Here is a 12835-nt window from a genome sequence, read left to right as displayed (position 1 = left end):
CATAGATCTTATCCAAACTGGCGTCCAATAATGTAGGCTAGGCCTAGATCAGATTATTGTGTGGGGAAAAAAACGACCAGATAGGCTAACATAGAAACGAAAAATACAGCCGTCTGGCCGACTACAGGTAGCACACAGACCTCAACTCAAGAACAGGGCACCTACCCCAGCAAAATTACACATTAGTGAACGGCATCAGACGTCAGTCCAGGTCCACAAACGAAGGTCAGTGGCAGCTAGCAGCGGAGATTAGCCGCCAAGATCAGGCTGGACCCAGTCCAGAAACCGCATGGCTTTCTTGGGGTCGGCAAAGACGTGACGCTCTCCGGGTTTGGGGAGCAGGACCAGACCGGCGCTGAAGTTGTAGTGGTATCTGAAGGAGGGGTGGTCCTGTTGCAGCCTCCTCCGAACCTCATCGAACTTGGCCCGTTTCTGCGCGTGGACGGTAGAAAGATCCGGAAAGATGTGGATCCGTGCGTCCTTGTATTTAAGAACACCCATCTTTCGCGCCTTGTCCAGAATATCCTCCTTCTCCCTGAAGGTCTGCAGGCAGAGCAGGTAATGCCTGGCCGCGGGACGATTCCCTTCCTCCCCGCTCCGCACGCGTCCCACACGATGTGCTCTCTCAACACTGGGCAGAGTGGTCAGGTTCAGCATGTCTTTCAGGAACCTCGCAGCAAACTCGTGCTGCGGAGGCGACTCAGAACTCTCCGGCAGGCCAATGATTCTCAGGTTATTCCTCCTAGACCTCGATTCAAGATCAGCACAGCGTTCGGTCAGATATTCCACCTGAAGTTCCAATTTACCGATTTTTCCATCTCTGGTATCACCCTTGTTCTGGAGCTCGAACACGTCCGCTCGGTTCAACTCGACAGACTCCTCGCATTTCGTAATGGCGGATTCCAGCGCACGCGTCTTCTCAGAGAGGCACTTGTCCATCTGATCAAACTTGGCTAGAATCGGGTCAATGTGCCTCTTGATCTTCTCGTCGAACGTGTCTCTGAATTCTCTGACCATGTTCTGTACCTCCTCCATCATTTTGGCAAGCGGCTCAATCTGTTTCTGCTCTTCTCTCGACGAGCGGCCCGTCTTCCTTCTGGGAAGCGACTTGTTGCTAGCAGGTGCCTGGCTGGACCTGCTAGCATCGGAATTTTCATCCCCAGACGACATTCTTCGGCCAAAAATCTAACAAAAAGTCGAAATACACTGCGATAACGTGAACTTGAATACGAATGTCAAGAATACAGGATTTTGCTCGATAGAAATATGAAATAAAGTCACGGGCCTCCGGAGCTCACAGCAAACGTGGCATTTCGCTCGCTGGCCAAACCGGAAGCCGCCATTGAGAAATTGTCAGTGAACAAAGCATGTGGCTTTGACCAAATAACAGCAGAACATCTGAAGTATGCTAGCCACAGAATCTCAGTGTTACTGGCTATGTGTTTTTCTGGATTGTTAATGTCTGGCATCCTACCTGACTCTATGTTGTCTGTCTTACCAGTGCCAGTAATCAAAGACAAAACTGGTAAAATATCCAGCATAGAAAATTATAGGCCAGTTGCTCTGGCTAGCATACTTTCCAAAGTACTGGAACGAATTCTCTTGGACAGACTTCAAGAATATATATCAACTACTGACAATCAATTTGGCTTTAAAAATAAACACAGCACAGATTTGTGCATATATGCACTGAAGGAAGTTGTTAGTAAATATAGAAGACATAACACTACAGTATTTATGTTTTTTTATGCATCAAAAGCGTTTGACCGAGTTAATCATGGTAAATTATTTGTTACAATTATTTGTTACTACAAGAGCGAGGGGGCCCCCTCTTATTTGATAAGGATCTTGCATTTTTGGTATTCATATCAAACCATGCAAGTCAGATGGGGTAAGAGTATATCTGCACCCTTCCTAGTGACCAATGGGGTCTGACAAGGTGGAATACTGTCACCTGTTCTCTTCAATGTGTATATGGATGATCTCTCCAAAAAGTTAAAAGAGTGTAAGACTGGCTGTATGGTGGGAGATTGTCTTATTAACCATCTGATGTACGCTGATGACTTAGTCATACTGTCCCTTATAGTGCTGGCTTACAGCAACTGCTCGGAGTCTGCTCAAGTTATGGTGTGCAACATGACATTAAATTTAACTCTAAAAAGAGTGTTGTCATGATCGCTAAAACCAAGGAGTTTCAGAAGGAAAATTTTCCCTCATTCTTCTTGGCAGACCAAGCACTAAATGTGGTGAACAAAATGAGATATCTGGGTCACATCATCAGGAATGATCTATGTGATGATGATGATGTGCAGCACCAGTGTTGCAAACTGTATGCACAAGCCAATATGCTTGCACGCAAATTTCACATGTGTACAGATGAGGTTAAAACTGCTCTTTTTAGGACCTACTGTACTCCACTCTATACAGCCCACTTGTGGTGTACTTATAGTAAAGTAGAAATGAAAAAGCTGCAGGGAGCATATAATGATGCATTTAGAATCTTGCTCAAGCTTCCAAGATGGACAAGTGCAAGTCATGTGTTTGTGACTAGTAATGTTCCCACTTTTCATGCTGTGTTGAGGAATTTTATGTACAAATTTATGTGCCGATTAATTGATTCTAAGAAGGTAATTATAATGCTGTTAACGGAGCCTACACAAAGTGACACCAGGTACTCCTCTTGTTTCTGGAAACATGGGAACAAATGTCTGTATAGCTTTTAATCATTGTGGACTTGTGAACTGCTGTTTTTAGTTATATTTTGTGTTCTTGTCTTGTGTTGTATTTCTTTGTTGTTGTCTTTAAAATGGACTTACCTTTGTGTCTGAATAAATAAGATTTGAATTGAATAGATGTACTTCCAGCCCCTTTTCAGAGTTTTTTTTTCTTTTTACTTTTTATGTGGGGAAACCATGTTAAACAATATATTAATTATCTCAGAGTATTTTTAAATTTTAAAATGTGTCTGGAGGGATACTTTAACGTTAATATGGCAGAGATGGCGCTCACTCCTTCCGTGGACCGCTGGCTGATCGTGACAGATGGCCAATAGCAGCCGGACAACCGACATCCTTTGCGTCTAGTGGGCATGGGTCGTACATTCCAGTATGTTGTAAAGCACAGATGTGTCCCTTAGTACATGCAGGCATGCACATGTGCACATGAGTGTGCACGCGTGCGCGCGCACACACACACACATACACACAGTGAGAAAAAAGCCCATATTGCAGATCCAATACGTCTTTTAAAATGCAGTGTTAAGATTTCAAAAATGGTTTTATTCTTTAAAAAAGTTGTTTCAGTGCTTCAATGTTAAAAAACTTTCAAATGTTTTAAAAATCTCTTGCAATATTTCATTTAAAAAGCTGTATTTCCACACTTCGGTGTTTTCAATGTTTTCTTAAATTTATTTCTGATTTTTCCCTTTTTTCTCCCAAGTTAGTGGCCAATCGATCCCTATTTTAGTTCAAACACCCACCCTCATACTGCATGCATTCACCAACTGCGTCTCTCCGGCTGGCAGTCTCGAAGGAGATGCCTCCCCACTTTCGTGACAAGGCGACTCCAGGCCGAACCACTGCTTTTTCCGACACACACAGAGACGCATTCACGTGACGAACACAAGCCGACTCCGCCCCCCTCCAGAAGGCAGCGTTGCCAATGATTGCTGCTTCATCGAGTCCGGCCATAGTCGGATCTGATGAGACCGGGGCGCGAACCCCAGTCCCCAGTGGGCAACTGCATCGACACAAAGCCGATGCTTAGACCGCTACACCACCGCGGACCCTAAGTGTTTTAAGGCCCATGCCTAGTGTCTAGATACTAGGGTATTCTACTTTCACAGTTCCCCACTGGTTTTCACATCGTAATTGCACACAAGTAGAAGGAGCACACACACACATACATGTGCAGGAAAAACATGTATGTAATCTTTCTTTGCAAATAAACTGTTATTTGAAAATTTTTCACTGTGCTCCTAAGTTTCTTTTCGTGCTAAGTTTTTTTCATCTAGGAGCACATGTACTCCTCGGGAGAAAAGTGAGTGTAGAGCCCCGGTAGCCCATAGATAAATTTTGATATAGTCAGTGTGACCAGCTATAATTGTATATACGTATGATGGAGCAATGACTTGGAAATTGCCTCTGTATGGATTAAGAGATGTAGACGGGGTTGTTGTTTTACAAAACTAAAGACAGTGGTAAAAGGGAAAGCCTGTTTAGTATTTGCCTGATCTCTCAGTTACATACAATTTATCTCTTTTTCTCTGCTTTTGCCCATTCCATTCCTGTGGGGTCAGGGGCAGGGCTCTGATTTAGTGCCATAACAGGAGATTAACTTAAGTCCATGTCTACAACCCCGCTAGGACAGTGAAAGCGCTAGGCACAGCTAAACCACACCCAGCTCAGTGACATGATGGACGGAGCAGGTAATTGAATGAATCAAGAACCCGCATGAGCTAATAAAGCATGAGGACAGGAAGACAATTGAGAGGTCAGAGGAACAGAAGGAACAGAGGGATTATTACACAGGCACCCATTTGAGTTTAGTGACCAAAACCAATGAGCAAAAACGACAAGAAATTAAATGGATTTCTCTGTAGATTTTTTTTGCCCCCCACCCTTTTTTCCCTCCCCAATTGTACTTGGCCAATTACCCTACTCTTCCGAGTCGCCCCGGTCACTGCTCCAACCCCTCTGCTGATCCGGGGAGGGCTGCAGACTACCACGTCTTCTCCGATACACGTGGAGTCGCCAGCAGCTTCTTTTCCCCTGACAGTGAGGAGTTTCACCAGGGGGATGTAGCGCGTGGGAGGCTCACGCTATTCCCCACAGTTCCCCCTCCCCCCTGAACAGGTGCCCGGACTGATGAGAGGAGGCGCTAGTGCAGCTATCAGGACACATACCCGCATCTGGCTTCCCACCCGCAGACACGGCCAATTGTGTGAAGGGACGCCTGACCAAACTGGAGGTAACACGGGAATTCGAACCGGCGATCGCCGTTTTGATAGGCAACAGAATAGACCGCCACACCACCTAGACGCCCATTCCCTGTGGATTTTAATGGGTTTTTTTAAATTTCTTTTTTAGGATCCATGCTAAAGAAGATGGGCTCAACATGGACGCCAAGATACATAGGGTATTGTTGGTTAACAGTTTGGCTTCTTGCTATAACACACTGAAACAAGGAGTGTCATAGATGCAAAGCACAATTGTTCTGTGACTCTGAAGAGAGGGATAGGGATCACCATCTTAAATTTTCAATATGAACTATGCCTAGTATTACTCAGTATTTTCAACTGAGTAACTAGCGTTATTTATTATTTAACCTACATAATATCCTGACTGGATGCTTAACATGTAAAATAGAGGCTTTTGAACCGGTTCAACAGAGATAAAGTTAGCGCATTTGAATCATGTATTTAGCCAACCGACAACCCAGAAAAGCAAATCTGAAACTGCAGAAACACACCAAAATTTTGTAAAAGTGCTCGAGCACGTCTTATTTACATCTCTGTCAATGGCATTTCTGTGAAATTACACCTTGAATGAAAGGCTGATGCTAGACCCCCAAAGTGGTTACCGACTACCCATGGCTGACAGTGGTTGCTGATTGGCTGGGCATGGAAACTGTACCAACCCTCTGCGCATTCACTACATGGGATTTAGCAACAACAAGAATGAACCTCATGGGCAATAACAAATGACACAATATGAGGCCAAATGACAGAATATGAGGGATAGGCTAAGAGAGGGGCAGAAAAATATATAGTTTGTGAACTGTCTTACCAATGAAGACTACATTGTTAATGAAAAAACAACATGTGATCTTTTCATTTTACAGCAGCATATTTTTTTAGATGCACTCACTCACAAACACTTTTGATGGAGGGATTGCCATCCCCCCTCACACACACACACACACACACACACACACACACACACACACACACACACACACACACACACACACACACACACACACACACACCTAATCCACACAGATGGTACAGCTAAATCTCTGGTTTGTGAGTGATCTAAAAATGAGTACAATGTACTCATTGTAATTGTAATATACTTCGCACTGTAATTACACTTCAAGATAATGGCTATAACCAAGTTGCAGTCTTTTCTGAACCCATTCAACCATTCATCTGTAGCACAGAAGCACTGATCCGGTCATTCGTAATCATAATTATCCCTAAAACCTCAAGCAATATTTAATCTGCTGACCAGATTTTAGGAGGTTGAAGAGGTGGCAAGGGTCTGTGTGCTGTGAATTGGTGGGGTTATTCCAGGCTTTATAAATCCTGATCAGTATATTTTGTAAAAGTTACAGCCAGTCTTAATTTCATGTTTAGATGGAAAATGTTGGCAAAAACGTGTTTAAAGGTTTGATGACTAGCAAACCTTTCAATAGTAACAGAAAGACAAAGACCACTCTCATGTGAAGTAAGGCGTACTGTACCTAATAGTAGTTTGGGAAAGTTGGAGGTCTCGATGTTATGATAGTAGACAATTGAAGTGATAGCAGCCATGAAGGCCAGGCCTGCAGGCATGTACAGGTGCAGGTGGAGGGACTGGCTGAACCTAGTAGAGAAAATCAGATAAGAGGAGAGAAAGGGGCTTCAAGTATGCACGAAGTTGGAGACATAAATATATGTGATTTTTTTTTCTGTACATACGGCCCAACTTACAGAGTAGTAGATTGTATAAGTACAAACTCAGACTCTATCTCACACACACACACACACACACACACACACACACACACACACACACACACACACACACACACACACACACACACACACACACACACACACACACACACAAACAAAAGCCAGTCAAACCTGACTCTTCAGCACAGCACTAAGGTAGGTAAGCAGGTAAGCAGGCCGGTAATGGGACAGCGTGATTAAATGCAAATGGAAAGCGCTTCACTTCACTTGAGAATTTATTTAGTCTATTCTTGCTTGATCCTGATAAGGTGCATCATGAAGTGGAAGGATTGTCAGAAATGAGTAAAATAACAGAAAGGACCCTTCATATGGTAAAACATGCAAAAGACTGAGTTTAGGATCTGTTTATTAAGGGGGAGGCAACAGTCAATGTATCTTTGCTTAAGACATACCCATCAGAGACGATGCCCTCTGCGATCTCACAGACAAGGACGAAGAGGAGGACAAAGGTGAGGAGCCAGCGCAGGTTGTGGCCAGGAAAGTGAAGCCAAGTGCTGTGATGGATGTGGACCTTGGAACTCTGGCTGCCCCAGCCTCACACAGGGAAAAGGAAACAGGTGTTAGAAGGAGTCAAAATTTTACTTTCATGAGAGAAGTGCTTCCGATGCATGGCCTTTTAATGATAGCTCTGTGTGTATTTTTTTGTGCATTGTCTCAAGAGGAGACAAGAGGGATTGCTGCAAACAGACGGGCTTTAATCCCCCCCCCTTTTTCTTCCCAATTGTATCCAGCCAGTTATCCTACTCTTCCGAGCCATCATGGTCGCTGCTCCACCCCCTCTGCTGATCCAGGGAGGGCTGCAGACTACCACGTCTCCTCTGATACATGTGGAGCCGCCAGCTGCTTCTTTTCACCTGACAGTGAGGCGTTTCACCAAGGGGACGTAGCGCGTGGGAGGATCACGCTATTCCCCCCAGTTCCCCCTCCCCCCCGAACAGGCACCCTGACAGACCAGAGGAGACGCTAGCACAGTGACCCGAACACATACCCACATCCGTCTTCCCACCCACAGACACGGCCAATTGTGTCTGTAGGGACTCCCGACCAAGCTGGAGGTAACACAAGAATTCGATCCCGCGAGCCCTGTGTTGGTAGGCAACGGAATAGACTGCTATTCTTCCCGGACGCCCTTTTTTGTGCATTGTCTGAAGAGGAGACAAAAGGGATCACTGCAAACAGACAGGCTTTGTTGATTAAGATTGGGGTGACAAGATTAGAGTTTTTGCTGGATCGCTATTGAGTGGTTACCTGTAAAATTGCACCTAAAAATATAATTGAAATCATTTTGATTTACACGCGACACTTTTTGGCCCTCGTACGATCTTAGATATTATGAACCAAATGCAACAGTGGCTTTAGACTCAGGGCTGGTGTAACTTGGTTACAGAAAGTAGACTAAATGTAATCAGTCATTGAAGAGTGGCAACACACCAGTGTCTCTGAACTTTACAGAGTTGACCAAACACGCAGTATTATCACTTATATAGCACTTTGCCAGTAGCTTCGTTGGCAAGGCAATGAGACTGGCTAGATGTCTACTGGCAAGAAACCCTGCATGTAGTCACCAGCTTAGGGTCAATGGACTGATACAGACTACACCTTGTTTTCCTTCGATCCTTCGCCCTTGTTCTCACTGATGCTGATAAACACAGTACTTTACGTTAAACCGCTCAGCCACAAACACAACACATCAGAATCAATTCTAACAAACTGTCTTGGAATAACCCACTCATCAAAGTGTTATTTACTTCATCAGCACTGGTTGCTGTTACTGCCAAGGACATCCCTGCAAATAATGTCCTGCTAATGACTAATCTACTCTTGGTGCCTTGGCTGTGGTGGCAGTTGGAGTGCACAGTTAATCACTGTGAGATCTGCTGGCACAGGCTGGCAGGCACCTACACACAGACACACACACAGACACACACACACACACACACACACACACACACACACACACACACACACACACACACACAGACACACACACACACACACACACACACACACACACACACACACACACACACACTGTTTTCCCCCTCTCTTTGTTGTCTCCCTCACTTACCCTCTTCTTACTTCTCTTTCCCACACCCTCGACCTCTCTCTCACACTCTCTGATGATTTCAACTCTTATCATCATCATTATCATCATCTGATCATCAACTCTCGCTTTTTTGCTCTCTCTCTCTCTCTCTCTCTCTCTCTCTCTCTCTCTCTCTCTCTCTCTCTCTCTCTCTCTCTCTCTCTCGCTCTCTCTCACACACACACACACACACACACACACACACACACACACACACACACACACACACACACACACACCTGTTCCAATGATCAGCATGTAACTAAACCTATCAGAGCTTCCTGGTTCATGTGAATGGATAAATAATTTAGAGCTGTTAAGACACCAAAGGATTATAATGTTGGTTTCCACCATTAGTATTACACAAAACTGCTTCTCAATGACTTGCTGTGAATGTGTGTACAGCATCCTCTCACCTTGATAGCCTTGAAATAACTTGTGTGCATGAGCCAACTTGCGAAAGGTCAACACTTTAGATAGCCGTGGAATCAGTGAGGTAAAATGCAGTAAGGACAAAATAAACAGCACTGTGGTTTGAGCGGTTCTGTCAAGAATCTGCAACGGCTGACTGGCTATGAGCAAAAAGAACAGCTTTGGTTCGTTGCAAGTCCATCTTTAATGAAAGAGGTGTTGGTGAAAATGCTACAGTTCAGGGTGTCAGGGCCGTGGGGGGGGGGGAATGAAGGTACTACGTCTGTAAGATCACCGTTAACTTGCCCTCACCTTTTGAAACACTTCTATTTCCACTCTCTGTTAGTTTCTCTTATTTGCACAAATGCTTAATGCACTGGAAAATAACGGTGCAGATGAGACCAAAAACCAACAGGGGGTTGCAGAAACATCCAACAAGAGACCAGACAACAGGAAGACAAACAATGGCCCGAATGACATTTGAGCACTTGAATGGTAATACACAACCAAATACATTTATAAGTGAGTGTGTGTGTGTGTGTGTGTGTGTGTGTGTGTGTGTGTGTGTGTGTGTGTGTGTGTGTGTGTGTGTGTGTGTGTGTGTTATAAGGATTGAAAAAAAAAGAAAGGAAATTATATTGTGTAAGCAAGGGTTGGTGTATCTTGCTTGGTCCATCAGTGTCTTTGTACTCCAGTTCTGTTTTGTTTAGATTAAATTTAGGGTTTATGATTCCTCTGTCTTAAATTGGGAGTTTGTCTTTTCTTCAAGATCCTCAGAAACAGTAGAGGGCAAGGAACACAGAGTCAGTGTGCAACTAAAGTTGGCAACAACGGTGTGGGATTACTGTATGACATGCTGTGTCATTTCAAAAGACACAGCATACAAATGGGCTTCAAATGAACAAACACATACACATACACATACATACACATACACATACAAACACATACACAGAAACATGCCATCATGGTCATATGCTCCTGCACAGTAGACAGACACACACATAGACAATCAAGCATAAATATTTGTGAATTCGTTCATTGAGGATTAGACAAAGCCACTGTAATGACACAGTGCAGGTCTGTTACACAACAATGACACTAATGGAAAGGCCTTTAGCCAGGAATGAGAGTAAAGGAGATGTAACCCAATGCCAAGATGATGGCATCTGTAAACCGCTGTCGGTGAAATTCCATCAGAAAGCTCAAAAATAGAAATGCTCGGCATCCGGGTAGCATAGTGGTCTATTCTGTTGCCTACCAACACGGGGACCGCCAGTTCGAATCCTCGTGTTACCTCCGGCTTGGTCGGGCGTCCCTGCAGACACAATTGGCTGTGTCTGCGGGCGGGAAGCCGGATGTGGGTATGTGTCCTGGTAACTGCACTAGCACTTCATCTGGTTGGTCGGTGCGCCTGTTCGGAGGGGAGGGGGAACTGGGGGGAATAGCGTGATCCTCCCACGTGCTATGTCCCCCTGGCAAAATGCCTCACTGTCAGGTGAAAAGAAGCAGCTGATGACTCCACATGTATCGGAGGAGGCATGTGGTAGTCTGCAGCCCTCCCTGGATGGGCAGAGGGGGTGGAGCAGCGACTGGGACGTCTCAGATGAGTGGGATAACTGGCCAAGTACAATTGGGGAGAAAAAGGGGGTAAAAGCCAAAAAAAGAAAAAAAAGAAAGAAAGGCTGCCCACACCAAGGTAGTTCTCAGAACATCCTATCATTCTATCATACACCACTGGGTCAAACTTCTGCAGTGTAGCATCCGGTCAGGAAGTGCTTTATTTGAAATCAATATGTCCAGCGCATGTTACAGCAAGGGCCTAAATCATGCGTTATGTCGTGCTGAGGTGCACGGGCACACAGCATACAATAACGCAGGTAAAATAAATTCATGTTCATGTTGATCCTTTGAATGCTTTCATTGCAAAACACTGTACGTGTATAATGAAAATAAGGATCACAAGCTGTCATTCACCGGTTCATCATTCACAATCTAAGATAAAAAACACTTTCTCAAAGTTTCTGTAAGTGAAGTGAACAGCAAAAGATTTTTTTTAAATTTTTGATATACTTTATTAATCCCCATGGGCAAATTACACTCTGCATTTAACCCATCCTAGCTGTGTAGCTAGGAGCAGGGCGCAGCAGCCGTGCAGCACCCGGGGACCAACTCCAGTTTGTCTTGCCATGCCTCGGTCAAGGACACAGACAGCAGTATTAACCCTGACATGCATGTCTTTTTGATTATATTAGATTGTTTTATTAGCCACACGACCAAATCCGGTGGAATTTGTTTTTGGTACACATTAAACTGCAGCACAATACATACATGGACAACAACAGACCCTCCACATATTATCATGAACAATACAACTACACAATAACAGAAATAAACATATCACGCATAACAATTAGGTGAATAGTGGTCTTTATGCCAATGGTGTGTGAGGAGGAGACTATAGGGAGGAATTCAGAGTCCTGATGGCTAGGGGGGGAAAACTGTTTGTGAAGCGTTTAGTCTTAGTGGACAGTGATGGTGGGGGAAACCGGAGCATCCGGAGAAAACCCACCACAGACACGTGGAGAACATGCAAACTCCACACAGAGGACAACCTGGGATGACCCCCAAAGTTGGACAATCCCGGGGTTCGAACCCAGGACCTTCTTGCTGTGAAGTGACAGTGCTAACCACTGGGCCACCGTGCCACCCATAGACGATAATTACATACAATTTCTAACAGAGATAACTTTGATTCTGTTTTCTAAAGCGTTAGAGCTATTTAATTAAAGGCTGACGATAGCCGATGGTATCAAAAAAACATCAAACATTAGCATTTTGTAACTAAAGGGAAGGCAAAAATTGTCAGCTAACACTCACATTTTTAAAATGGTTTCTCTTGCCATGGACTGAATTTCCTTATTTATAAATTTTTTAAGCTTTGGTACAAATACATACTATGAAAAACTATGTCATACAGTTTATTTGGTTGAATCACATGAGAACAATGCAAACAGAGATTTATGAAAGCGTAAACCAGGTGAAAAACTGTACAGGGCAAATAGAGGACATGTGCTCAAGCCCACCTCACACCACCTCCTCTCGGTGTCAAGCGGATAGCTGTGCATGTGTGTAAGTGTGTGTTTATGTGTGTAGGTGTTTGTGTTTGTGTGTGTGTGTGTGTGTGTGTGTGTAGGAGGTAGGGGTGTGGTGGGGATCAGCGTTTCACCCCCCAGCAACACTCACCAATGAAAAGGATGGGGAAGGTGATGAAAAGGAGGAACACATGCGGCACCACGTTGAGCGCGTCCAAAAAGCAGCCGTTGTTCAGCACCCCTCCATCTACGTTGTATGCCGATGAGTTATTCTCGTTCCCACAGAACGCCAAGGACATGGTGGAGCCGGGACTCTGCAGGGAAACAGTCCAGAGGAAGAGTGTAGGAAAAGGAGAAAAGAGAAAGAGGGGAGGAGGATTGAGATAAAGGCAGGGAGAGATAGAAAAAAAAAGAAAGAAAGAGCGAGAGGTTCTCAGAGCATGTTTTCTCCTGGCAGGGAGCACTGATGGCGTCTAGGTCCCAGTAAGTTCCAGAGTGACCTCC

General features: G+C 44.5%; 1 protein-coding gene across 3 annotated transcripts in view; it reads right to left on the bottom strand.

Annotated features, from left to right (window-relative positions):
- abcc8 (ATP-binding cassette, sub-family C (CFTR/MRP), member 8) overlaps positions 1 to 12835 on the bottom strand; it is a 132995-nt gene that overhangs the window by 116792 nt on the left and 3368 nt on the right. For all 3 annotated transcript variants that reach the window (XM_056282625.1, XM_056282626.1, XM_056282627.1), the window contains exons 2-4: positions 12483 to 12645; positions 7132 to 7273; positions 6466 to 6587 (exon numbers count right to left, since the gene is read on the bottom strand). In XM_056282625.1, the coding sequence (XP_056138600.1) occupies positions 6466 to 6587; positions 7132 to 7273; positions 12483 to 12645 (427 nt within the window). The remainder of the gene's footprint in view (positions 1 to 6465; positions 6588 to 7131; positions 7274 to 12482; positions 12646 to 12835) is intronic.

The sequence above is a fragment of the Lampris incognitus genome, chromosome 6 (genome assembly GCF_029633865.1).
Source record: "Lampris incognitus isolate fLamInc1 chromosome 6, fLamInc1.hap2, whole genome shotgun sequence".
Classification (NCBI taxonomy): Eukaryota; Metazoa; Chordata; class Actinopteri; order Lampriformes; family Lampridae; genus Lampris; species Lampris incognitus.
Note: the sequence above shows the minus strand (reverse complement) of the source record. Positions and strands in the feature narration are given on the sequence as shown.